Here is a 25,190-nt window from a genome sequence, read left to right on the forward strand (position 1 = left end):
TGATCACCCTGATCACCCCCTAACCACTCCCCTGCCAGCCTGATTGATGCCTAACTGCTACCCTGCAGACCTGGTCACCCCTAACTGCCCTCCCCTGCAGGCTTGATCACCCCCAACTGCCCTCCCTTGCAGGCCTGGCCCCTCTCAAATGCCCTCCCCTGCTGGCCTGATCACCCACAACTGCTCTCCCCTGCAGGCCTGGTCCCTCCCAACTGCCCTGCCCTGCTGGCCTGATTGCCCACAATTGCCCTCCCTTGCAGGCCTGGTCTCTCCCAACTGCCCTCCCCTGCTGGCCATCTTGTGGTGGCCATCTTGTGTCCACATGGGGGCAGCCATCTTTGACCACATGGGGCAGCCATCTTGTGTGTTGGAGAGACGGTCAATTTGCATATTACTCTTTTATTAGATAGGATTTGGTTCTCAGCTTATTCCTTGATTATTTTTGCTTCAAGCTCCTTACTGTCCATCTGCTTTTATTTCCTTATTGTAGGCCCTCCTTTAAATAGTGAACTTCATTGAGCATTCCCAAACAGATTATACTTATGGCTGTTTGATCTTAGACTTGCCACATGTATTCACTCTTTGAAGAGCTCATACATTTTTTTCTATGCTGACTTTAAAATCAAGATATTTGTATGCCTGTTGCTGGGTTCTGCCAGACAGTTTGCAGTAATGGATGTTATCCAACAAAGGCACTGGCATTTGCTTTTTGCTAGGTAATTTCCTCTGGGGTATTATTAAGCCTTTGTTCCTATGAACTTCATAGACTCTCCCATTATTTCCAGGCTGACTCATACACAGAATTCTTTGCATCTCCTTGGAGTAAAAACTGTTTCCAAAAATGTTCCAGTTTATTGCCTTCCTTCTCTGATACTCTTTTCTGTGGCCTCCTCGCCCCTGACACACTGGGTATATCTCTGCTCTGTTGTTGCTGGGTAGGGTGTCTTTCCGTATCACTCAGGAATGGATGCTCTTGTACCACCATATTTTCAAAATCATTCTCTTGTTTGTTTCCTTTGTCTCTTTTGGAGACCCTTGCATGAGTAAGGAACTAATAATGATTTCCCTCCTATTTGTTGTCATGGTAATGATTAAAGTCATGCACAGACATACCTACCAGCTCCAAGACGAGTTTTAACAACAGACCTATGCTATTCAGAATCAGTTCTTGCTTTTACAAGTGCTATTTTAATTAAGTTTTAAAACTCTTTTAAAATACTTTATGAATGATCATGAAAGGATCGATAGCCAGAATATGATCAGGAATGAGTAGGAAGTCAAAGGCAGAGTCCATTTCCCTTGATCTTCTTCCAAACGGGAACAGAATGTGACAGCACCACCAAAACTTTGGGAATCTAGGAGAGGGTGCCAGCGTTGTGTGTGCTGTGCTTTTAATTTAGCCTTGACTTTTGTTAACAGGAGAAAATGTCAATGAAGGGATTTAGACTTTGATACAAAAATCTAATTTATCTAACAAACGATTAGTTTTCACATATTCAATTCAAAACCTGACAAATAATGACAATGGGATGTATTTCTACTGTTATTATTATTGCTATTATTACAGTGTAATGTGATATTACTCTTATCATCATTATTGGAACTATTACTGTTTCTAGTACAATGGCTACATCATTATGACCTTCAATTCTTTCCTGTCTTTCTGCAGTAGTCTTCTTACTAAGCTCTCTGCTCCTACTCCTGCCCCTTAATTATTTATTCTGATAAGTCTATTTTTAATTATCTGGCTATAGACTAGATTGACTCCAAGTACTCTTCAGCAAATACAACTTTAAATTCATCAAGTGTATCAGAATTAGGACCAAAAAATTAGTTGAGGGAAGATTAATTAAAATATACGTCAGTCCTTCCATTTCTTTAAATTCTACTTCTGCAACAAGGGAGATTCACAGAAAACTAAAAACATGCATTATTACCTATTGGCTCTTTACAAGGGTGATTGAGTTGGCTGGTGCAATGGCCATTGCCTTCATCCTGGATCTCTGTTTGAATCACCCTTGGGAAACCTGCCATGTGTGCTTTAGTATTTTATACTCTTCTCCATGGTGACTCGCCACAGCAGTTCATATATGGGATAACTACATTTCTCCCAAGCAAGGGAATGTTTTTATATTGTGGGTACTGGATGGTGATACTGTCCAGATTTCTCTCTATGCTTGCTGATGGGAAACTAAAAGGCCGGTTTGTGGCCCACACACATAGCCAAAAGCTATCTTTGCGGCCTCATCCCTGACTCTGCTTTATGCCTGCATTCTTAGTTTTCTTTCTTCTTTTGCTTTTATGACATCTTCTGGGATATCGGTATCTCCTAAGTCTTCTTAAGTCCTTTCTAGAATAAACATTTTCCATGTCTTTAAAACTCTGTCAACATAGTTTTTAATCCTATATAATAAAGAGCTAATATGCTAATTAGACCAAACAGCAGAATGACCTTCCAGATGAAGCCCGGGTGGCTGCGAGGGTCGAGGCAGCCGGGGCTACGAGGGCCTACCCTTGCACAAATTTTGTGCATCAGGCCTTTAGTTGTTTTATAACATCCCATATAGCATAATTAATTTGATTATTTTTGGACATTTCAGTTGCCCCCCCCCCTATATACACACACACACACATTTTTGCTGTTATAAATAGGCTGTCATAAATAGCTATGTGTGTAGACCTTAGTTCACATGTTGGCATATTTCTTTTTTTCTAAGGTAAAGTATTCAAATAACCTAATTGTTTTTCATAAAGTTGTATTGAAAGAGTTTTCCAGCCAGTCAGAGCTAAGAAGACTATTCCAAGCGAAGACAACTCGTGGTAACTAGGAATTGTTAGCTTATAATGCCCGTCAGGATGGTGGAGGAGCAGGCTGGTTCAGATCACTTAGGACCTGAATGCCCAGCCAAGGAGCCTGGGCTGTAGGCAGGTGCTGGGGGCCTCTGAGGGGTTTAGCTTGTACCACATGCACAGCACGCTGACACCATGTGCAACACCATGTGGCTTGAAGGGATGTGACTAAAGTTGGGAGACCAGTTAACCTTTTGCACTCGGATGTCGAGTGTGACTTGACACAGTTAGCATCGGTAGCAGCTCTTTTTATACTCTTTGAATGTATCAATAATTTGAAATATAAAAAAATCCAAATAAATAAGTTTGTATGAAAAGAAACTCCAGTTTTTTATTCTACTGCCGCGCTTTGTAAAATCTGGGATATTTAAAAAATTAAATCCCGAGTAGAATAAAGGAATAGAGAAAAAAACAAGCGAGTGCAAAGGGTTAAGAGACTGTTAATCTAAAAATAAAAGGCCAAAGTGAAAGGCAAGAATCATTTATTTGCAATTAAAAGAATAATTATTCTGGAAATACTGATTTATGCAGAAACCGAAATAGTGTCCCAAAGAAGAAAAAAAAGTTAAATGATCTTAGAGTAAAAAGTACATTCTTGAGAATTATCAGTCCTACATTCTTAGTGCTATAGGATTGGTCCAGGATGGTTATTAGTCAGATGTCAGGTGGTCTGGATGATAGATACCAGGTGGTCCGGAACATGGGAACCAGGAGGTCTGGTCTCATCCAGTGGTCTGGAAAATGGATGTCAGGTGGATGTCTATGTGAGCCCTGCAGGGGGTAATCAGTTGGCCCAGATATGTGAGTCCTGCAAAGGGCAATTAGAGTATTAAGTTATCTGCAAGTCCAGATGTATATCCAGGCATCAACAAAGGACTGGAAAGTTCAAACAAGTATAAGTTCCCAGGATAGTGAGAACAGGAATTGAGTCTTTCCTCATACCACAACTTTCATAATGTTAATAATATTAGCAGCTTGGTTAGAGTGAACTCCACTATTTATTCCCTGTCTTCACTCTTCCCTTAAGACTATTGTAACACTGAGGCAGGAAGTGCTGGAGGCCTGAGTAGAACCCTTAGCACTAGGGATGTAGAGAGAAGGATCTAGTCAGGAGAGACTCAGAGGAAAATCCAGCATGAGTCCACTTTTGGAATAGTTGAAAATGGCTGCCTATATCGGTTGGTGACTGGTAGATGCATCTGTTTGTGTTTAAAATATGCTCTTAGAGATCAACCAAAGGACGTGTATGCATGCATATGAGCATAACCAATGGACACAGATACCAGGGGGGTGAGGGCATGAGCGGGGGGTGGGGAGTGGGGAGGGCATTGGGGGAATAAGGACACATATGTAATACCTTAATCAATAAAGAAAATAAAAATTTAAAAAAAAACATATCCTCGGGTGAGGATTAAATAAGTAAATAGATAATGTTACTTACATTTTAAAAAAAACCACACACATGCTCATATCTTTTTCATTCAGATTCTAAACAATAGAAGAAATCCAGCAGCTGGCACACTATTGCTTCAAAGCCATAACAGAAAAAAAAACAGATTTTAAGCACTAAAACAGAGTTCCTTTATCACTTAAAACATGTGAGGACCAACTCTGGCTTATCTTTTGGTGACTTTCTCCTGAGTTATCCAGCCCCAGAACAATCCCATACCCGGGTCATTGAGGCACACCTCCATTTTGGATAGATAATTGTTCGATTCTGTGCTACCCTTCCTCTTTCTCTTCTCTCCATTTTAGAAACGAGGCTTAATTTCAGTTGTATCCGTTTAAGAGCTCTCTTAGTAATGCAGGACATGCAAGATATAATACTGTTGGCTTTTTTCTTTGAAACTTAAGCCTACATTTTACAAATATCTGAATATGACTAATAGGATTCCTGCTGTAAGAGATGAAATAGAGATTTAAACACAGTAATATGCCAGACTAAAAATCAAAACCAGAATAAGTGGTTACCATTAAATTGCAGTACAAATTAACCGTGAAAGGACAAGTGAAGCTTGTAGGTGCCAATTGGGGTCATAGATACCCTAACTGGCACAGGAATTCCTAATGACATTTCAATTTCTGAGTCAGATAGCACCTAAAAGTGATAGGCCTGAAGATTTGGAAAAAGTATTTTTTGAGGACAAAGCCCAATTTTGGTCTTCTAGTTTCTTTGAAGGTCTGTTCGCTACCATGTGTCTACAATTGACAAAGACATTCATAAATCATCCCTGTCCATCTAACCAGACAGCTATTTTTCTTTTTCAGTTGATGTGACTGACATATATTTTTAACATGAACCTGGTTATTAATTGACTCCTCAAATGCAAGCACCCATTAACTCCTGTCCCCAAAGACAGGTGACATTTTCTTCCACCAGAGAAGTAGCTCTGGGAGACATCTAGTAGAAAGGACATGGCAAACAGTAAAGGGATCCATTTGTAGAACTTTCTGAACAAGCACCTATGTTAAGACTTCCAGGCTTGCCTGCCAAGACCCAGCCTCGTTAAAGTCAAGTTAATGAGATGTACTTGAGCTAATGTGGGTGAGCGCACAGCAGTACACCAATGAGTGGCTGGCGTCCGATGGGCCCCCCTGAAAGGCTGTTTGTTCAGTGTGTCCCGGAGCATTTCCTTGTTCTCCTGGGTGCTTCCAGCAAGCCCACCTGGGCCGTCTGTAGCCTCACCTGTCTTGCCTGAAACTCTGAAGTGGGATCTACTTCTTGGGTCCTTTCATGATAACCCAAGGTGACTTCTCAGTTGGATGCTGATATTCATCTGGAAACTTCTCTTTTTGGGGGCGGGGGACATGAGACTCTCCTTGCCAGACATGGCATTATCATTATAAAGAACATAACATAAAGAAGAATTATAATCTGATGTAAAAATGGGCATCATTTTAATATTTGATAACTCAAAGCATCACAATCAAGTTTTACTGAAAGCACTAAAAATAAACACTAGCCCCTTAAGCTGTTTTTCCCCAGGGACCAGTCTGATTTTTAGATGAGTCAAATGAACTGAATGTCTTTGTGGGGAGAAAATTCCAACCCCTTTATGAGTAAAAGAAATTTACAAAATGCTGAAATGTGATTAGGGTTCCGACGATGAGTCCTATAACTCGTGAAGTGGAAAATAAAGGGGTGCTTTCTAGCCAGGCAGAAATGGTCTGTCCTGACTTCACCCTGCATGCCTGTGACATATCTTGATTAGGAACAGGTTTTTTTCCAAGTTCTTTTTTTTGAAAACAGTGATAAATGTTGGCTGGTTTTCATAAGGTTTGACTCACTCTTTCAAGCCCATGTTATGCAAGTTAGATTATTGGGCATTCTGTCTATATAGAGATGTGACTTTTGAAATAACTTTCAGGGTTTCGTGGCTAATACATTTTTAACATAGAGAAAAGTATAAAGATGTAAACAAAAAATAATCTCACTACTGAGAAAGAAATTAATATTGGTCTATTTCACTTTTTATAATGCATGTATATAAATACCATAGATGTTGTTATACATTGTATGTTGTTAAATATATACCATGTATTTGTTAAACATTGTAGAGTCAGAACATTAACACGATTTTTATTCTACTTTCTTATTTAACATTAAAAAGTAAGCATTTTCAAAAAAAAAAAAAAGTAAGCATTTTTGCCCAGCTGGCGTGGCTTAGTGGTTGAGCATTGAGACCTATGAACCAGGAGGTCACAGTTCGATTCCCGGTCAGGGCACATGTCTGGGGTTGTCAGCTCAATCCCCAGTGGGGGGGCATGCAGAAGGCAGCCGATCAATGATTCTCTCTCATCGTTGATGTTTCTATCTCTCTTTCTCTCTCCCTTCCTCTCTGAAATCAATAAAAATATTTTTTTTTAAAGTAAGCATTTTCTATAATTAGAAATTATTTTAAAATATCTTTGTGGTTGCAGAGTAGCCCATTATTGGGGTTTAGTTAACTGCCCTCCTATTGTTCAGCATTTAAATTGCTTCCAGTTTTCATCATTATAAAAACATTACCTTAATTGTTTTTATATATTTTCCTATGTATAATATCCCTTAGGATACATTGCTAAAAGTGAACTTACTGGGTCAAAAATGATTTTTTTAATATATTTTATTGATTTGTTTAAAATATATTTTTATTGATTTTAGAGCAGAAGGGATAGGGAGAGAGAGATAGAAACATCAATGATGAGAGAGAATCACTGATTGGCTGCCTCCTGCACACCCCCCTACACTGGGGATCGAGCCCGCAACCCAGGCATGTGCCCTTGGCCGGAATCGAACCTGGGACCCTTGAGTCCGCAGGCCGACGCTCTATCCACTGAGCCAAACCGGCTAGGGCAATATATTTTATTGATTTTTTACAGAGAGTAAGGGAGAGGGATAGAGAGTTAGAAACATCAATGAGAGAGAAACATCGATCAGCTGCCTCCTGCACACCTCCTACTGGGGATGTGCCCGCAACCAAGGTACATTGCCCTTGACCAGAATCGAACCTGGGACCTTTCAGTCTGCAGGCCGATGCTCTATCCACTGAGCCAAACCAGTTAGGGCCAGAAATTATTTTAAAGAACCTTCATAAGTTTTGTCCAACTGCTTTCATGAAAGATAGTAACGGTTTACACCCCACTGAATGGGATGTGAGGATGCTTATATTAGTGTCACTTTGGAACCTTGAACTAGAACCATTTTAAATGTCTTTCTCATTTAATAGGCAAATATGAAGGTAGCACTAGTTCTTTCTCTTTTTTTTTTTTTAAGGAACTGCCATGGATATTCAGAACCAATGGCATATATATACATATATACATATACATATATATGACATATGCATATACATATACATATATATACATATACATCATATACATACACATACACATACACATACACATACACATACACATATACATATACATATACATATACATATACATATACATATACATATTCTAGAGAGAGGAAGGGAGAGGGATAGAGAGAAACCTCCATGAGAGAGAAACATCTATTGGCTGCCTTCTACACGCCCCCTACTGGGGATGGAGCCTGAAACCCGGGCTTGTGCCCTGACCTGGAATCAAACCGTGACCTCCTGGTTCATGGGCCGATGCTCAACCACTGAGCCACACCAGCCAGGCAAGGTAGCACTAGTTTTAATTATCATGTTTTTTATTTCTTTGAGATATTACTGTTGACTAAAAAGCTCTTCATATATCTAATCTAAATTGTCATTGTCTATAAGATGCTTACCAATTTTAAAGGTGTTAAAATGGGGATGGGGAATGGGATGGCCTAGAATTAATTAAATGTGATATTAACTATTTTAAAATTTTAATTTTGATATTTTCAGTAAATAGTGCTTTTTCTCTTTTAAATATTTTACTTTGTTTTGATAATGCTTTTTGATTAACAGTAAAAAGGATAAAATATATGAATTTTATCTTTGTTTATTTTTATTTCTTCCTCTCTATGCTTCCCTATCAAGAAATAAAAAAAACATTGGTTAACTACATTTTTAAAAATGTATCTGAAATTTATGTTGGTGTGAAGCATTCTACTCAAAACCATTATTTAAAAGACACATACTTTCAGGAATATAACTTAACATACTCTGCCAAATTAAAAGTTATATAATGTGGTAGGAGTTTAAAATGGCACAACTGCTTTGGAAATTTGACAGTTTATACTAAAGTTAAACACATACTACCCATCTATCCTAGCAATTCCACTCTTGGATATGTATCCAGGAAAAATGAATGCTACATTCACAGAAAGACTTGTACAAGAGTTGTCCTAGCACATTTTTCATAAGAGCTGAAAAGAAAAACAACCCAAATGTCTAACAACAGAAAAATGAATAAACAAATTGGGATACATACATGCAATGGAATATAACTCAGCATTAAAAAACAATGTATATTAATAAGTATACATTAAAGCACACATGAACCTGAAAACATTATGTTGAGCAAAAGAAACCCAGGCAAAAAAATAAAGAAAGAAAGAATATGCTTTATGATCCCATTTATATGAAATTCAATCACAAACAAAGCTCATCTATGCTGACAGAAGCCATAATGGTGGGTACATGGCAGGGAGTGGATGCTGACTGGTGAGGGGCAGAAGAGGTCTCTGGGGAAACTGTATCTTCAACTGAATAGTACGTACACTACAGTCATGGAGCTTTCTTAAGATTTAAGCAATTTTTATACCTACATTTAAAATAATGGGGGGGGGACACTTTAAATACAAAGAAGCTATCCTTTGAACTTCAAAAAAAAAAAGATAGTTCACTTTGTGCCTTAGTCAAAATTACATAAATTTTAAGTTCAAAGTGTGCTGATGGTGTTTTCTAATAACTTTTCTTTGATTACTTTGGATTTGTATGTGTACCCAGCCAAACATTAGGGACATCACTGAATCTCAGGGATGAAAGGAGGAAACAGAAAAGGAGATGGCAGGGCTGGTAAATGGTGTCTGATGTGTTACTTTCTGTTGTCTGCCACGGAGCAAATGCCGCCCGAGGAAAGAGGTCTCGAACTGTAATAACCTTGTTAAATATGGCATTCTGACTTCAGATGTCCCGATCCCCAGTTATATTCATCAACTAGACAGACGGGAGGAATGCCAACCAGCTTTGCTGCCCCAGCCAAGCGATATAATTAGACCAGGGTCAAGTTTTCAGCACGGAGCCTCCCTCGGCCAGAAACCAGAGGCGCGAGTGACACTGGCTACGAAAGGAGGGTTCGGCAGTGCCCTCGGAACTTGCGTTCCCCAAGGATCGATTTCGTGCACTGTAGCTAAAATAAGAAACGCAGTTTAGTAGCAGGAGGATCTGATGCATTGTCTTAGTTTTTTAAGTTATGTTGCTTTTTCCTTACTGCTATTTAAATCCAATACTATGGGCAACCGGGTGAAAGAAGTGGCTGTTTATTAAAATATTTTAACGTTGAAAAGCACTCTACTGTTTACAAAGCTCTTTTGCATATAATAACTAATTGGTATCACAATTATATATATTATAATTTAGATAGATAGATAGATAGATAGATAGATAGATAGATAGGGTAGGTATCATTAATGCCTCATTATTTTAATTTAAAAAAACAAACAAACTTAATTCAGAGAGATTTGTCACAGGGCCCAAAGCAAAGCCATGTTTTCTGACTTCTGAGTCGGTCTTTCCATTGTACCACTGGCTGTGGGTCTGACACCTTGGCCCCACCCTCCCCCTGCCCCATAAGGGTGCTCTGCTATGCTCTCAACTCTCTGGGAATATGGTTTTGGCTAAAAATCTGCCTCAGAAACTCCCATCTCTCTCAAAGCCAAATGTCAAAGGACCCCATGCACATCAGTTTAAATCTAGCCCAGCCTTAAGGATTTCACTTTCTCCATAGTGAGTCCAAGCTTGTTGTTAATGGGCCTGAAAACACCCTCCTTCTTCACAGATGGCGGTGCTTGTGCTAGAGGTGAGCAGTGATGTACTGTTCTGCATTCTTTTCCCTCTCCAGCAGGTGCACCTGCTAGCATAGCCTGTTAGCTTGCCTAAACAAAGTAATTATGTTTACAGCAACAGCCGGGATGCGGTCGCTACTGGTTCTGTGTGACAGCTCTTTTCCCCTTTCATTTTCTTCTTTTTCTTTTTATTTTAAAAGATGTTTATGTAACCTAAATAAAAGGAATCCAGAAAATGCAGTGTCTCATAATTGGTCCAAACATTTCAGACCATGCCCAATGGCAGAGTCGCCCCCACAGCAGAAGGAGTTGGAAGGAATTTATGGCAGGAGGGGCTATGCCTGTTTAACTGGCCTGATTCACACCGAGCCCAGAACACAACATTGCGATCACTGTAAGGACTGTCTGCAGAGGGGACAGAGAAAGATGAGACAGTATGGAAGGGAATCACTTAACGACACAAAGTTTATCATCACGTTCTTTGGTGGCCATTTCACCAAGGGGAATGAAACAGCTTTCATTGATGCCAAAAGGAAAGGCAGGGGACCCTGATCGCAACGGCAGGGGCAGGGTCTCATAGCCTGCAGAAGGGAATGAGATGGAAAGGCCGGAACGGCCCTTTCTCCTCCATGTGGAGAAAAAAAATTGTCACTCAATTGGGGTGGGATTTACACATACAGGTGAAAGGACAAGAGAAAACAAGAACCAATGGATGGGGAAATGAGTCAAACTGGGTTTTCAGTGCTGCTAAAAATGTGAGACCTGATTTTATTATTCATCATCCTCTCTGCATCATTACACAACTTAGACATCATGTTTTGTGAGGAGTTTAAAGAACACTTTCTAAATGTTTGCTTCCCTTTGGTGAATTAGGAAGAAGAGTTTGATACCTCCTGTTGTACTTCCAATTTGTCGGGATTGTTAAGAGATAGAATATCTTGTCCTTTTGTTCCTCTGATGTATTTCCTCACCCAGCCTTTGTTAAAACATGGGAAGGGACAGTGCTCTACTGAGAATTGCACAAATAGGAAGAGTTGAGATTGACTTTGGCTTACAGATGTTTACTAAACTGGTGGTGTATTGCACTAAATTCCAGAGTCTTCCCTATTCTTTTGTTTATTTATTTAGTCAAGTGACTTATTTTTCTGTCCTTGGCCAGGGGCGGGGGGGAGGGGAGGGTTGCAGTGCTATATAATAAAAGGGTACTATGCAAATTGACCATCACTCCAACACACAAGATGGCTGCCCCCATGTGGACACAATATGGCCACCACAAGATGGCCAGCAGGGGAGGGCAGTTGGGAGGGACCAGGTCTGCAAGGGAGGGCAGTTGGGGGCAATCAGGCCTGCAGGGGAGGGCAGTTAGGGATGACCAGGCCAGCAGAGGAGGGAAGTTGGGGGGGACCAGGCCTTCAGGGGAGGGTAGTTGGGGGGAACCAGCCCTGCAGGGAAGGGCAGTTGGGGGGGACCAGGCCTGCAGGGGAGGGCAGTTGGGAGGAACCAGGCCTGCAAGGGAGGGCAGTTGCAGGGGACCAGGCCAGCAGGGGAGGGCAGTTTGGGGGAGCCCAGGCCTGCAGGGGAGGACATTTGCGGGGGACCAGTCCTGCAGGGGAGGGAAGTTGGGAAGGGACCAGACCTGCGGGGGAGGGCAGTTAGGGGTGACCAGGCTGGCTAAGGGAGGGCAGTTAGGGGTGACCGGGCCAGCAGGGGAGGGCAGTTGGGGATGAACAGGCCTGTAGGGGAGGAAAGTTAAGGGCAACCAGGCCGGCAGGGGAGGGCAGTTAGGGGTGACCAGGCCAGCAGGGGAGGGCATTTAGGGGCAATCGGGATGGCAGGGGAGCAGTTAGGTGTAGATCAGGCTGGCAGGGGAGTGGTTAGGGGTGATCAGGCTGGCGGGCAGAAGCAGTTAGGGGCAGGCAGGAGAGCAGTTGGGAGCCAGCAGTCCTGGATTGTGAGATGGATCCCAGATTGGAGATGGTGCAGGCTGGGCTGCAGGACACACACCCGCCCTCCATGCACGAATTTCATGTACTGGGCCTCTAGTCCAATTATAAGGATATAGTCTTCATATTTGATGGTTAACAAGAAATATGATGCTAGAAATATTAGTTAATGATCAGCATGATCACCCTATGAGTCATTTCAGCACTTCTTTTTGTCCTTAGTTCCTCCTGTGATTTTTTAAAATTTTGAGTTACTTGCATTCAACCTTAGAAAGTTCATTCTGAAGAGTAGAATACAGAGTAATAACATCTAAAAACAAGATGCAGCCCTAACTGGTTTGGCTCAGTGGATAGAGCATTGGCCTGTGGACTTAACGGTCCCAGGTTTAATTCCAGTCAAGGCCACATACCTCAGTTGCAGGCTCCTTGCCAGCCCAGGCCCTGGTCAGAACGTGTGCAGGAGGCAACTAATCGATATGTGTGTTTTTCTCACATCGATATTTCTGTCTTTCCCTCTCTCTTCCACTCTGTCTAAAAATCAATGGAAAAATATTCTCGGATGAGAATTTTAAAAATAAGTAAATATCTATATATATATAAAAGGTTAACATGCAAAGTGTCCCCTCTGGAGTTCGACCCTGAGTTCAATTGCTCGCTATGACATGTGCTGACCACCAGGAGGTGGCATGGAACGAAGGAAGACCCCGGCCTGCAGCTAAACACAGTGACACAGCCAGTGAAGGAAGACCCTGGCTGGCAGCTGGAAGGCCCTGATCACTGGCCAGGCCTAGGGACCCTACCCGTGCACAGATTTTGTGCACCGGGCCTCTAGTATATAATAAAGAGCTAATATGCTAATTAGACCAAACAGCAGAATGACCATCTGGACAACCTTCTGGACGAAGCCAAGGCTGCGAGGGCCGAGTCCCTTGCATGAATTTCATGTATCAGGCATCTAGTAAATAAATAAAAACAAGATGCAGTAGTAGTATTGATAAGATTAATGGTAGTTTACAATTAAGGAGGGCCAAGACTTATGATTTAAGCTTTGTGAGCATTATTTATTCTCTCTCTCTCTCTCTCTCTCTAACACACACACACACACACACACACACACACACACACACTCACACACACACTCACACTTATTCACTTGCAAACTCCATACCTATAAGATAAAATTTCACCGATGACGGTCTGAGTCTTGGAGAGCTAAGATGTGCCTAAGATCAAACAGCCTGAAAATGGATCCAGGAGTGACCTTTCAATGGCCTTGACATTTTAGTTCCCAGGGAACCACTGAAGGGCTGTGGCACTGCTTTGAAGGAGGGACCTTGTCTTATTCAAATTCATACCCAGCTCCTAGCACAGAACAGAATGGAACAAGGGGGTGACGTAACTCATACTTTATTTTAAGAAGATAAATCTGGCAAGGAAGAGTGGGATGAAGAGAGCAGGGAAAGACTGGTGGCATGGAGACCAGTTTGGATGTTAGTGGAATAATACAGAGAAAAAGGTCATGAGATTGTGAATGAGAGAACAGCACTGAGAACAGAAAAGCAATGAATGTGAAAGAAATTTAGGAAGAGTGGGTCCATGGGACTGGGTGACCTGACCATGTGCAGGCAGTGAGGAGTACCAGGCCTTTGATAAATACCCACTAATGCAGCAAATATTTCTTATCTGCGTGCCAGGAACTATTCTCAATGCTGGGATATAACAGTCAACAAGGCGAAAGGGGGTTTTGCTCTCATGGAGGTAATCTTCTCATTGGGGAATGCATCAGTCAGGGTTCCAAACATGATATCCCACTATATATTTTCAAGGAGTTGGCTTACATGATTGTAGGGGCTGGCAAGTCTGAAATCTGCAGCGCAGGCCTACAGGCAGTTAATGCTGCCTCCTTGAGCCAGAATATCTTCTCTTAAGAAGGTTTTGCTCTTAAAAAACTTTTCAACAGATTAGAATAGGCCCACCTAGATTGTTTGGGATAATCTCCTTTATTTAAAGTCAACTGATTATACATATTAATCATAGTTACAGGATATCTTAGATTAGTTTTTGGTTGAATAGCCTGACCCAGTTGACACATAACACTAACCCTAACCATCGTAGAGGCTGTAAGACCAGTGAATGGAAAGAAATCACTCAGAGTGTTAGGCAAGAAGCACTCATTCCGTAAATTGGATGCTCAGGGAAGTCTTCTCCATGTGAGTAGTAGATCTTCATCTTACAGATGAGGCAGATGATACTTGGAGATAGTAAGTGACTTCTTTAAGCTAAAACAGCTAATGAGGGGGCCTGCTCCCGCTCCCACTCCAGTCTGTGTTCAGGAGACACAGCAGAGCCTGCCTCCCAGGGCCGGTCAAAGGGGCCAGAATGTTTGACTTGGTTCCCAGGAGGAACACCAGGTGGTGAGCAAAGTCAGATTAGGAACTTGTTTCCTGAAGGTAGAGCCTGAACATAGGGAGAGAGGTATATCTCAGGGAGAGGGGTGGTTGTACAGGCAGGACTCTATCCAGCCTCAGCCCCTCCCTCATTGTGCTGGGACCACTTCCAGTTCCCAGCTCATGGCTTTTGTCCAGCCAGTGGTTCTGCTTAGAATACCCTCCTTCCTCTCCCCTCCCCTTCATGTGGATGTCTATGCAGCCCTCCAGTCTTAGCTTTGGCACGTCATCGGGAAACTCTCCTTGTTATAATCCTCCCCACTCCTGTCTTCTACTGTGGTACTTAGCACTGGTGTCATTAAGCAGTTTATTTTATATTATTATCTTATTAATGTCTGCCCCTCCTGTTATACTCCCTAAGGGAAGGGGCCAAATCTCTATCATGCCGACTCCCAGTGATGAGCACAATTCCTGGCAGACACTACTTGTTAGACGAAGGCGTGGATGAGGGAATGAATGAATGAAATACATGCCTCCCAAGCAGCGAATCTGCAGGGCATTCTAAACAGTAATCTGCAAACACAGTGACACATCCAGTTGTTCCTTTTTTCTAATCACCAATCTGATCACATCCTCTATACAGCTAATCCCATCCTTGGCACAGGGCTACTTCCCAAGTTCAATTTAAAGGGCAGCCCCTTCCTGCACAGTTCTCTCATTTGAGGCAGGGAGGACTTCTTAAGCACTTGGCCTAAAGCTGTCTAACACAAAGAACATTGTGAGAACTGTTAGAATGAGAGGAGAGAAGAACGAGAAGAGAGAGTGGGAGTGCTCCAGGTTTATGGCACCACTGAGGAGAGAAGGTCAGGCATGGATGGAATGTCCTAAGGAAGCCCTCACCCTTAAGACAGACAGTTTCTCTTCTTGCCCCAGGCAGGCACTTCTGACTGCTTCTGCCCGTTGTCTGGAGTCTTTTGAGTGAGAAAACAACCGTCTGACTCCAACAGTGTCTGACAGAGTGACTCCCGAGAGCCAAGTGGAGAGGCAGTTCAGTTAGGCGCCCTCCCGCATCTTCCAAATGCCCCCTTCGCCTGCCCCCAGATGAAAGCTCAGAGGACCTGGCTCCAGCGAACGGAGTGGAGTTGAGCACATAAGTCAGCTGTCCAAACAGGCAAGGTTACAGCCCCTCTCACTCTGGCTTCTGACTTGACAACCAGCAGCCTTAACAACTAACAAGGTCATTTGTGTTGTTAAATGCTTCCAGGATCTCCTCTGCCCTTTATGTCAGACCTCCAGATATTAATGGAAAGGAGCCTTTATTTTGCAGTTGTCTTCCCACTGTGGGAAAAGAAAGTCTGGAATTCTGTAAACGTAGCATCTATCAAGTTACCCTGACAGGTCTGTTCGAGTTTCTCCCCTTGTGTTCTTTCCAGTAAACATGTTTCCTATTGAGAAAGAGAAACTTCTCTCTGTCTCTACACTTTCTGAAACTTGGAGTCCTGTAGGACACTCCTGGGATCCAGACAGAGTTTGACTGCACCGCCGTAGGGGATGACAGGACGCACCTTGGTCCAGGTGTTAGGAGACGGAGGTTCGAGTCTTGGCTCTGCCACTGAGCAGCTGAGTGACTTTGGACAAGCGTCTGGGCCCTAGTGGACTAGGGAGTCTCTGCAGTTGCCGCCGCTCTAAGCTGTATGGTTCTCATTGCAGGCATCTTTTCCACAAGTCCTGTGTTGACCCCTGGCTCCTAGACCATCGCACCTGCCCCATGTGCAAGATGAACATTCTTAAAGCCCTAGGGATCCCGGTAAGCACAGCACAGCCTACAGCCTCGTCATGTCTGTCTTTCTGCATTACCCCCGGAGCAGGGAGAACACGTCACACCTGGCTTTCCCTCTGTCCCCTCAACCCCATAGCCTGGGCGTCATCCGATGAGGCCCTAAGGGAATGCCCATGTCTGAAAACACTTGACCTTCTCCCCACGTCCATTGTATGTGTCTGAGAGTCCAGGTGCTGCTTGTGCAGCTTCTCCTCCAGGCTGCAGTGAGGAGATGCAGGCGGGACACCAGCAGAGGCCCCAGGGGCCAGTTATGCATTGATTTCCTCTTGTGTCACGGCCCCTGCGCTGTCACCACAGAGGTCTCAGGCCACATTTTCTGACCGTGCCCCAGTCCCCTAGCTTTCAGAGGAAATGGGCTCTTCCCAACACTGGGCGGGGAGAGCAGCTGCTGGGGACCTGGCTCAGAGCCGCTGCTGAACTCAGATCTGTGGAGACCTTGAGCAAGCAGGACACCAGAGCCAGAACCCCTTCATTCTAGCGTGACCCCCTCCAGCTGGTGCCTCCGTAATACGTTTTATAAAATCGAATCTCTCTGCCAATGCAAAGAGAATCCTACCGGCTGGCTGGCTGGCTTGACACTCCAGGGAAAGACTTTCCCAGGCCCATGGCAAGTGAAGCCCACAGACTGGTGGCGGGTGAGACAGCAGCTGCCATGTGAGGGCAGGAAGCCAGCCAGGCCACCCAATCCGAGGGCTGCACAGAGCGGTGTCAGAAAAACACAGGCACTGGCTAAAAGGAGCTAAACAAGCAGTTTGCAGAAACTGGCCTCCCCCTCCCCTGCACTGTACTGCAACCTCCCTGTTGTCACTCCTCGCTACACTAATGGCAGAGAATAAAGAGAATGTTAATGGTCCCAAGATGTCACTGGAGGAGGAAGGAGCAGGTCAGATATCAAAGGTTTCCTTTAATGCGGAAGGGCTCATTATTCTAGGACTATCAGAGGGACTCTGCTGGAGAGGGCACACCTTGAGCATTAGGAGGCTGTGCATTGGCTGAAGTTTCTCCCCTGTACCAGCTGCCTCTGTGCCAGCTGAGTGCCGATTTTCATGGTTGATGCACCAGAAACAAATCAGCTGGTGTGACTGTATCTTTGAATTAGATTTTGAAAGGCAATGCATTAAATTCTCAGACCAGAGTTGTAAATGCATAATGTAGTCAAGGTGAAAATCAATTACTGTGAACATGAAACATTAGTTAAAACCCAACATCTCTACCAGGTACTGGTGACTTAGAAATTCATCTCAATGCTTGCACTTCTCACACTCCTGGCCGTAACTGGTTCTTACAAAGGAGGGGGGAATGTATGTATATGTGTGCTTGCACGTGTGTACGTTTGTCTTTGGTCTCTGACATCTTTAGAATACGTACTCACAATTAGAGATCGTCACATCACTTGACCTAGCTCCTATTGCACAGGATACTTTCAAAGCTCCTAAGTGTCGATTCCAATACTCCTTCAGAACAATGAAGCCAAATTTTTTACTAAATAACATTTGACTCCACACTTTTCCTGCGGAGGTACAACTTCTCCAGAAGCTACTTGTAAATGAGTTGAGAATACAGCTATTCGTTGCTTTTAAAAGAGAAATATTAGGTGGCCATTTGGCTTATTTACAAAACGTATAGCATTGTGACTTTTAGCAGGTGGGCCTTCTGGCCAGGGTTTATACCTGTCAGGTCTGGATAGGATTTTACTTAGCATGCTTGGCTTCTGGAAAAATAAACATTGGTCGCATCTTTTGGGTTTTGCCAAGGATTGTTAAAGGCCAGGTGAACAGGAACGTGACACCCATCCGAGCTCGCCCCAGAGAACAGAGCATCCTCCATGAGGAAGGCACATAGATTACACTACTTCTCAGCAGCACCGAGACATATGACTCCCCCCTCACCCTGCCCCCATGCCTTCCTGAGACTCCTCTGTTTTTGTCCTGGTGGGTGATACTGAAGTCTGGATCTGGGAAAGATTTTGGTTGTTGTTTCCACTCTATCCTCCATCACTGAGTAGCACCATGCCTAAATTATGCCAAAGAGACAAAATTTTTACTCCATTCTTAGAACTTGCCATGTCATTGGCCAAGCTCATAGCCTTCTTAGCTAGAAAACACTTCCTATAGCTAACTGAAAACCCTTTTTATACAGCTTATGGAATTGTTTTACGATCTTCCTAAACTTTTATACTCCATTTCTTCTCAATCAAGGAAAATTAAAAAGAGCCTGTCACTCTCTGGTAATTGGTGCCTATTGGTCCTCCATCTCTGTATCCCTTACATATGCTATTTGCTCAATAAATGTCTGTGACACATAGGCCTTCGGAGTCTGAAGGCTGCCAGTCACAGAATCATAATTTACGAAATTCACCCTGATTCCTCTTTGATCAATGTCCACTCACCAACGACTTGGTTGTAATCCTGATCGATGAGCTAGTCCAAATACAGGTGGCAGGATTTTTTGGTTTGTTTTTGTTTCTGTTGTTTTTAACTGAGTATCCTGGTGACTGCCTGTGCTTTAAGGCAAATAAATATAAGTTGAAAGCTAAGAGCTGGAAACATTTTCATTTTGTAAGTGGATTTCTCTAAAATGAACTAAAGTATAAAAGCACAGCTCAGGGCTCATGAAATTCCCATTATGATGGGCATATTTTTTAATTATATTTTACCAGGAGAAACAGAATACTGAACTGAAAGGTGAGAGGAGTGGGGGGTCCTTTATTGTCAGAAGTGTTTTCATCTCTTTATCTACATTACGACGTTTCAGCCTCCTTTCTGTTCAGTCAGGTCTAGGTGTCCTGTAAGATGAGAGAACACAGGTTTCAGTGAATTCGCCTATAATATGCCATATAAACTGGGCTTTTCATATCCCAGCAAACAACTTCTCCCATCACTGTTATCCAGGTGTGAATAGGATGACTGTTTGATGGCAAAGACAGTGTTGCTGGTATATTCACGAATCCCGGACTATTTGGCAGTTGGTTGACTTGAACAGTTTCCCCATGCTAACCTGAATTTGAATACCTATACCTTATTCACTTTCAGGTGATATTTGACATCTTTTACTAAATATTATGATGATAATTCCTCTTAGACAATCATAAATTGGGTTTCTTTTCAAAACCTGCTATTTGATGAACTATTTAGAGTGGATATAATCTATGTGAGAGTTAGTAAGGCTGATGTATTCAATATTATATCTAACCCAAATTATTTATGCCTGCTAACACTCAGTCTCAGTGAGCTAATTCTGTCCTTCTCTTTCCTCTCCTTCCTCTATTAAAGATGTAACACTATTCTTGCTAGTCCACAAAGTAAAGGCAAACACCCTGCATCAAACTTGATAAAATATGTTTTTAAATAAAGGAACAATATCGACAAGCAAATACAAAATTTTGAAAAACATGTCAGTTTTTATCACATATATGATTGCATTCAGATGCTTATGGCTGAAGAACAACCACACACTATCCTCACTGGGAAACCTTTTCCTCCCTGATACTCTACACAATAGGTTTTGCTTAGAAGCATCTTTACATGGTATTAGGGAGGGGAAAAATTATTTTTCCTCCTACCTTTCTAGGTTCTCCAGCTGGGGCCCTGTAAATTTAACTCATGAAAGATTAACAAGAGAAAATCAAGCCAACATTTATTAACACATGTACCACACCTACACATGGGAATGCTTAGTGATGAGTAACTCAAAAAGGTGGTTAGGAGTTGAGCTTATATAGCATCTTCAAAAAAAAGTAATAAAAGTTTAGAGAAGCAGCAAGACAAAGGAAAAGAACGTTGGGTTTCTAGAACAGCGGATTGTAAGGAGGTAAATATCTTGGGGAAACTAAGGGCAGATAAGGTCATGTTAGTAGGTTTGTTTGTGCAGATCCATTTCAGAGTCAATTCCCAATCACTGGTGATAAGAATGTTCTTATCTTCCTGATACAGAGGGGGCACACATCTACAAATTTGTGTCCTGCTTTTATGCACATAGAAGGACAGAGAGCATTTCTTTATGTACTTCTCAATTATTTCAGTTCAAAATAATCCTTATGCTAACATATTTAGGGGTGGCATTTTCTGCTACCCTTCAATAGTGTACCTTACCTTTGAACAGAACTTGTCAGTTTTTAAAGTATTTTCTCAAATCCTCTCTTAATGTAGGGCAGATTCTAATGTTCCCAAGTTTTCAGAGCAGTAAACTGAGACTCAGATAAAATTTTCAAACCGACATTTTCTGACCACTTACTAATTGTCAGGCACCATGTGATTCAAGAGCAATATAATGTAGTTGAGTTACTTTAAAAAGCTTGTGTCTCACTTATATGTGGAATCCACAAAACTGAACTCACAAAAATAGAGAACAGATAGGTGGTTACCAGAGACAGAAGGTGGAGGGTGGACAAAATGTGTGAAGGTGGTTAAAAGGTACAAACATCCAATTATAAGATAAATAAGTTCTGAGGATGTACAACATGGTGACTATAGTTAACAATACTGTTTTGTATATTTGAAAGTTGTTAAGACAGTAGCTCTTAAAAGTTCTCATCACAAGAAAAAATGTAACTAGGTGAGGTGATGGATGTTAATGAAACTGATTGTGGTGTTCGTTTGGCAATATATATATACTAGTACACCAAATCAGTATGTGTATACCTTAAATTAATACAATATTACAATACAATAGTACATGTTAATTATCTATAATAATAAAAGGGTAATATGCTAATTAGACTGGATGTCTTCCAGACGTCATTCCAGACGTCCTTCCTGATGAAGCCAGGGCCCGAGGGAAGCCATTCTGGGTCCTGGGTGCCAGAGGGAAGCTGGTGCCGGCAGTGAGGGGAAGGAAAGCCTACTCTTGCATGAATTTTCATGCATCGGGCCTCTAGTATCTTAATAAAACTGGAATTTTAAGAAGGCAGACTAGTAGAGTGAGAAAATGCAGTAACCCATAACAGCATGGGAGAAGTAAGAATAAGGTATTATAGTACTGAGGATGGCTACCTGGGAGGGAACACTACTTAGAAAAGGTGACATTTGGGCTTGGAATTGAGGGGTGATTAGGAGTTCCTCAGGAGGGTTAGTTTGAGATCTTGGGATGGGAAAGGGGAACTGGATGATTGGGGCAAAGGTCACCTTGAGCAGAGGAACAGCATGAGCTCAAGCTCTGAGATGGGGAATATATGGTGTTCCGTGTATTTCCAAAGGCTGGAGATGAGGCCAGAAGAGTAGGCTGGGAGAGGCTATAGGCTGCCTGTTTTGCCACGCTAAGATTGTAATTCATTCTTTAGGAGAAAAGAAGAATCATACCTGTGTTTTTAAAAAAGAGTGCTCTGGTGAGAAAGTGGAGAATGGGATGTACTGGGAGGAAACTATAGAGAGATTAGGAAACCAGTAATGGGATGAGAAATGTTCATAGCATAATTGCTCATAATCAATGTCTCAATCAGTGAGTTTGGCAGTTCAGTCATTTAGTGAATTGACTTTCAACAACTTGAGTTTCAATGAATTGATTCACTTCCAATAGAGACAAAAAGCAAAACAAGAGAGAGAGAATACAGAAAAAAGGGAATGAGATGAATTTGAGGGTTTTGTGGGGTGATGGAGATTTCTAGCTGTTGGAAACACAGGTTGGTGGTCAAAAGACTGGCTTAATAGCAGAAAACTAGGACAAGAGTCCAGCACTTTGAGTTTTTTGCTTTCTGCTCCCAGTGAGTCCATGAGCTGTAGATTTTCTCTTTTAATGAACTTTTAACACAACATAATCATTGTCAACCCAGAATTCCCACCTTCACACCTTGTTCTTTATCCATTGGGAGTGCAAAACCACTCAATTATCATCACTCAAGACAAGGTTGATGTTCAGAACAGAGCAAAAGTAATAATAATTAATAGCTATTCTTAGTATTTCTCAAGCCCATCTCTCTCCAGCACCACCTTTCTTATGAGTTTGGGTGGATGTATAACAATGGAAAGTTGTTTTAAAAGCTGCTTGTGGAAGAGATATAAATATAGTCAATATCACTTTAAACAGCAGAACTAAAACAAACAAGTAAAACTTGCCACGTTCCCCAAATAGTGGAATAATCTAGCAAAGCTGAGCAACGCAGGCTGCCTTGCAAAGCAGAGGGCTCCCGTTTCTATGTTGTGCAAGTGGATACTGTGGGGGAGAGTCCTGCAATGATGGGTAATTGCACTCCATGGTCTTACCCTAGTGTCATGATTCTAAGATTTCCATTTAGCTCAATTGCATGTTAAATAAATAGGGCTTTTTTCAATAGCAGGTTTTTGGCTTATGTGTAACAACAAAAAATAGCCTCACCTTGTAGTGTGTGTGTGTGTGTGTGTGTGTGTGTGTTGAATAATTCACAATTCTATCCTCCTCTCATGTCATCAGTATTTGCAAATAATGCATGGGTCTTAATGTAATTATATTGCTATTCCTGGGATTAAAACCTTGTATGTAGATCAAAATAGAACCTTTGGAAAGGAAATTTTGGAAAATGTTTTTTTGTTCATTACAAACTTTATGTGGAAATTTTTTAAATAAAATGGTTCAGGAAGAAAGCAGTAAAGAACTTGGCTTTCCATCAGGATGAAATATCTAGGCTGCAGACAGTTTGCTTCTAACTTGATAACACACACTGAGAACAGATTCTTTCTGCTCCTGTCAGCCCAATGCCGACTGCATGGACGACTTGCCCACCGACTACGAGGGATCTCTGGGAGGCCCACCGACCAACCAGATCACAGGTGCAAGCGACACGACCGTAAATGAAAGTTCAGTCACTTTGGACCCTGCTGTCCGGACTGTGGGAGCCTTGCAGGTGGTCCAGGATACAGACCCCACCCCGCAGGAGGGAGAAGTTATCTTTTCTACTAACAGTAAGTTCTGTGCTCAATAGTGCCGTATTCCAAAGGGCTGTTGCCTTGTAGGAGTTGGGGGGGAAATCCCTCAGGACCAAAAAAATTGCCAGGTTAAACAATTATACCTGATAGGCCTTTAGCAGCCCAGCTCTTTCCAGAGTCAGCAGGGCAGACAGCACACCTGGCTCTGTCCTGCCGCCCACACACTGACACCAGCTCTGCACACACCCCGTGCTACCTGCAGCAGGTAGGGTGGCGGGTCTGGCCTCAAGAATGGAGGGCAGGTGAGAAAAGCAGCTGTTGGGGATGCTCAGTGGGACTGAGATAGGGCACAAACACCCCCCCACACTCCTGTGCATACGTGTGCACGCGCTCGCGCGCGCGCGCGCGCGCGTGTGTGTGTGTGTGTGTGTGTGTGTGTGTGTGTGTGTGTACTGGTCTGGACTGCATGCAAGAAAGTGCTCTCCCCTGCTGCCCCAGGACTCAGATGTAAATGACACCCATTTAGAAGGGCATTTTCCCAGTACAACCTAAACCCCTGTGCATGCGGCATATTAATATACCGATGAGGTTTCTTCCCCGTCTCCTGCATAAACGCTTAACTCAATACTGTTCTGTTTGATGTTAGTTGTAAAAATATTGAAGATTGAAGCAAAAAAATCTGAAGTATTTACTCATCACTTTAATACAGTAGAGATAGCTTCAGGCGTTCTGAGAAAGCCAGCCCGCAGATTAACATAGGTTGAAGGTTAAAAGGGGGGATGGATAGTGTAAGTTTTAAATAAGGTGTATTTTGTCCCTGGATAGAAAGAACCAATTCAATATAGAAAGTTTGGAAATATAGAAAAGCAGATTAAAGCATTTTAGGATATTTCCTTTTAAGTGTCCTCTTTACACATTTGCAATGTTTATACTATTTATAAACCATTCATGCTGAAATTCAAAGATAGGCACTTTTCTAATGAAGAAACATAATGGTCTTCATTGTTAAAAGATTGAAAGATGAATAAAAGAATTTTAAAAATTCAAAAATCACTCAGTACCCCATTACCCAGAAATAGTCATTCTTAACATTTTGGCATATTTCCTGATAATCTGTTATGATCTACTTGAGGCAAAAGCATAGGGGCTGACCGTTGAGTGTTGTAATCATAGGACTCTCACAGGACCTGGAGAGAAAGCAACCTCAAGAGGAACTTGGTGATAAATATCTGCCCATGCAAGGTTTATTCATTTTGGGTAGATAAGTGTTTTAACTTGACTTTGAGAGGCATAAGGACCACAAATTGAAACACTTGGCATTAAACATTAAAAGCCCTTAAAGATAGGTTTTGATCCCTTTGTTTTGAAGGTGTAGAGTGGTGCTGCCCAATGTTGTTAATGCAAGCCACAAACGCAGTTTTACGTTTTCTATAACCACACTCCAAAAATAGGTTAAGTTAATTTTAATCATATTGTTAACCCAATATATCCAAAATATTTTACTTTTTTTGGTACTAACTGAGAATCTGGTGAGTATTTTTTACTTACGGCACATCTCAGGTCTACCAGCCGTGATGCAAGTGCTCAGGAGCCACGTGTGGCCAGTGGCCCCATAGGGGAGGACTCATTTAGAATCCTAGTAATTTGGGAAGAACCTTGAAGGTCATTTAATTTTTGCCATGATAAACTTCTAATTTTTACCATGAGAAAATTGTGGCCCAGAGGAGTAAGTGGCTAATTCAGATCAAAGAATAAGTTCTCTTTTCACAGTACAAGATTATCCTATACATTTCCAGTCATTGGACATCTTCAGTTACCATCAGGAATATCCATCAGTGGCCTCTATGAAGTATACAGGGAGGCCTGATAGAATGTTGCTAGCAG

The 25,190-nt window shown here is 42.2% G+C and overlaps 1 protein-coding gene across 1 annotated transcript in view; it reads left to right on the plus strand.

Annotated features, from left to right (window-relative positions):
* RNF150 (ring finger protein 150) overlaps positions 1-25,190 on the plus strand; it is a 174,260-nt gene that overhangs the window by 114,130 nt on the left and 34,940 nt on the right. Inside the window, exons 5-6 of the mRNA XM_079771621.1 lie at positions 16,341-16,437; positions 23,132-23,342. Of these exons, the coding sequence (XP_079627747.1) occupies positions 16,341-16,437; positions 23,132-23,342 (308 nt within the window). The remainder of the gene's footprint in view (positions 1-16,340; positions 16,438-23,131; positions 23,343-25,190) is intronic.

The sequence above is a fragment of the Cnephaeus nilssonii genome, assembly GCF_951640355.1.
Source record: "Cnephaeus nilssonii genome assembly, chromosome: 5".
Lineage (NCBI taxonomy): Eukaryota > Metazoa > Chordata > Mammalia > Chiroptera > Vespertilionidae > Cnephaeus > Cnephaeus nilssonii.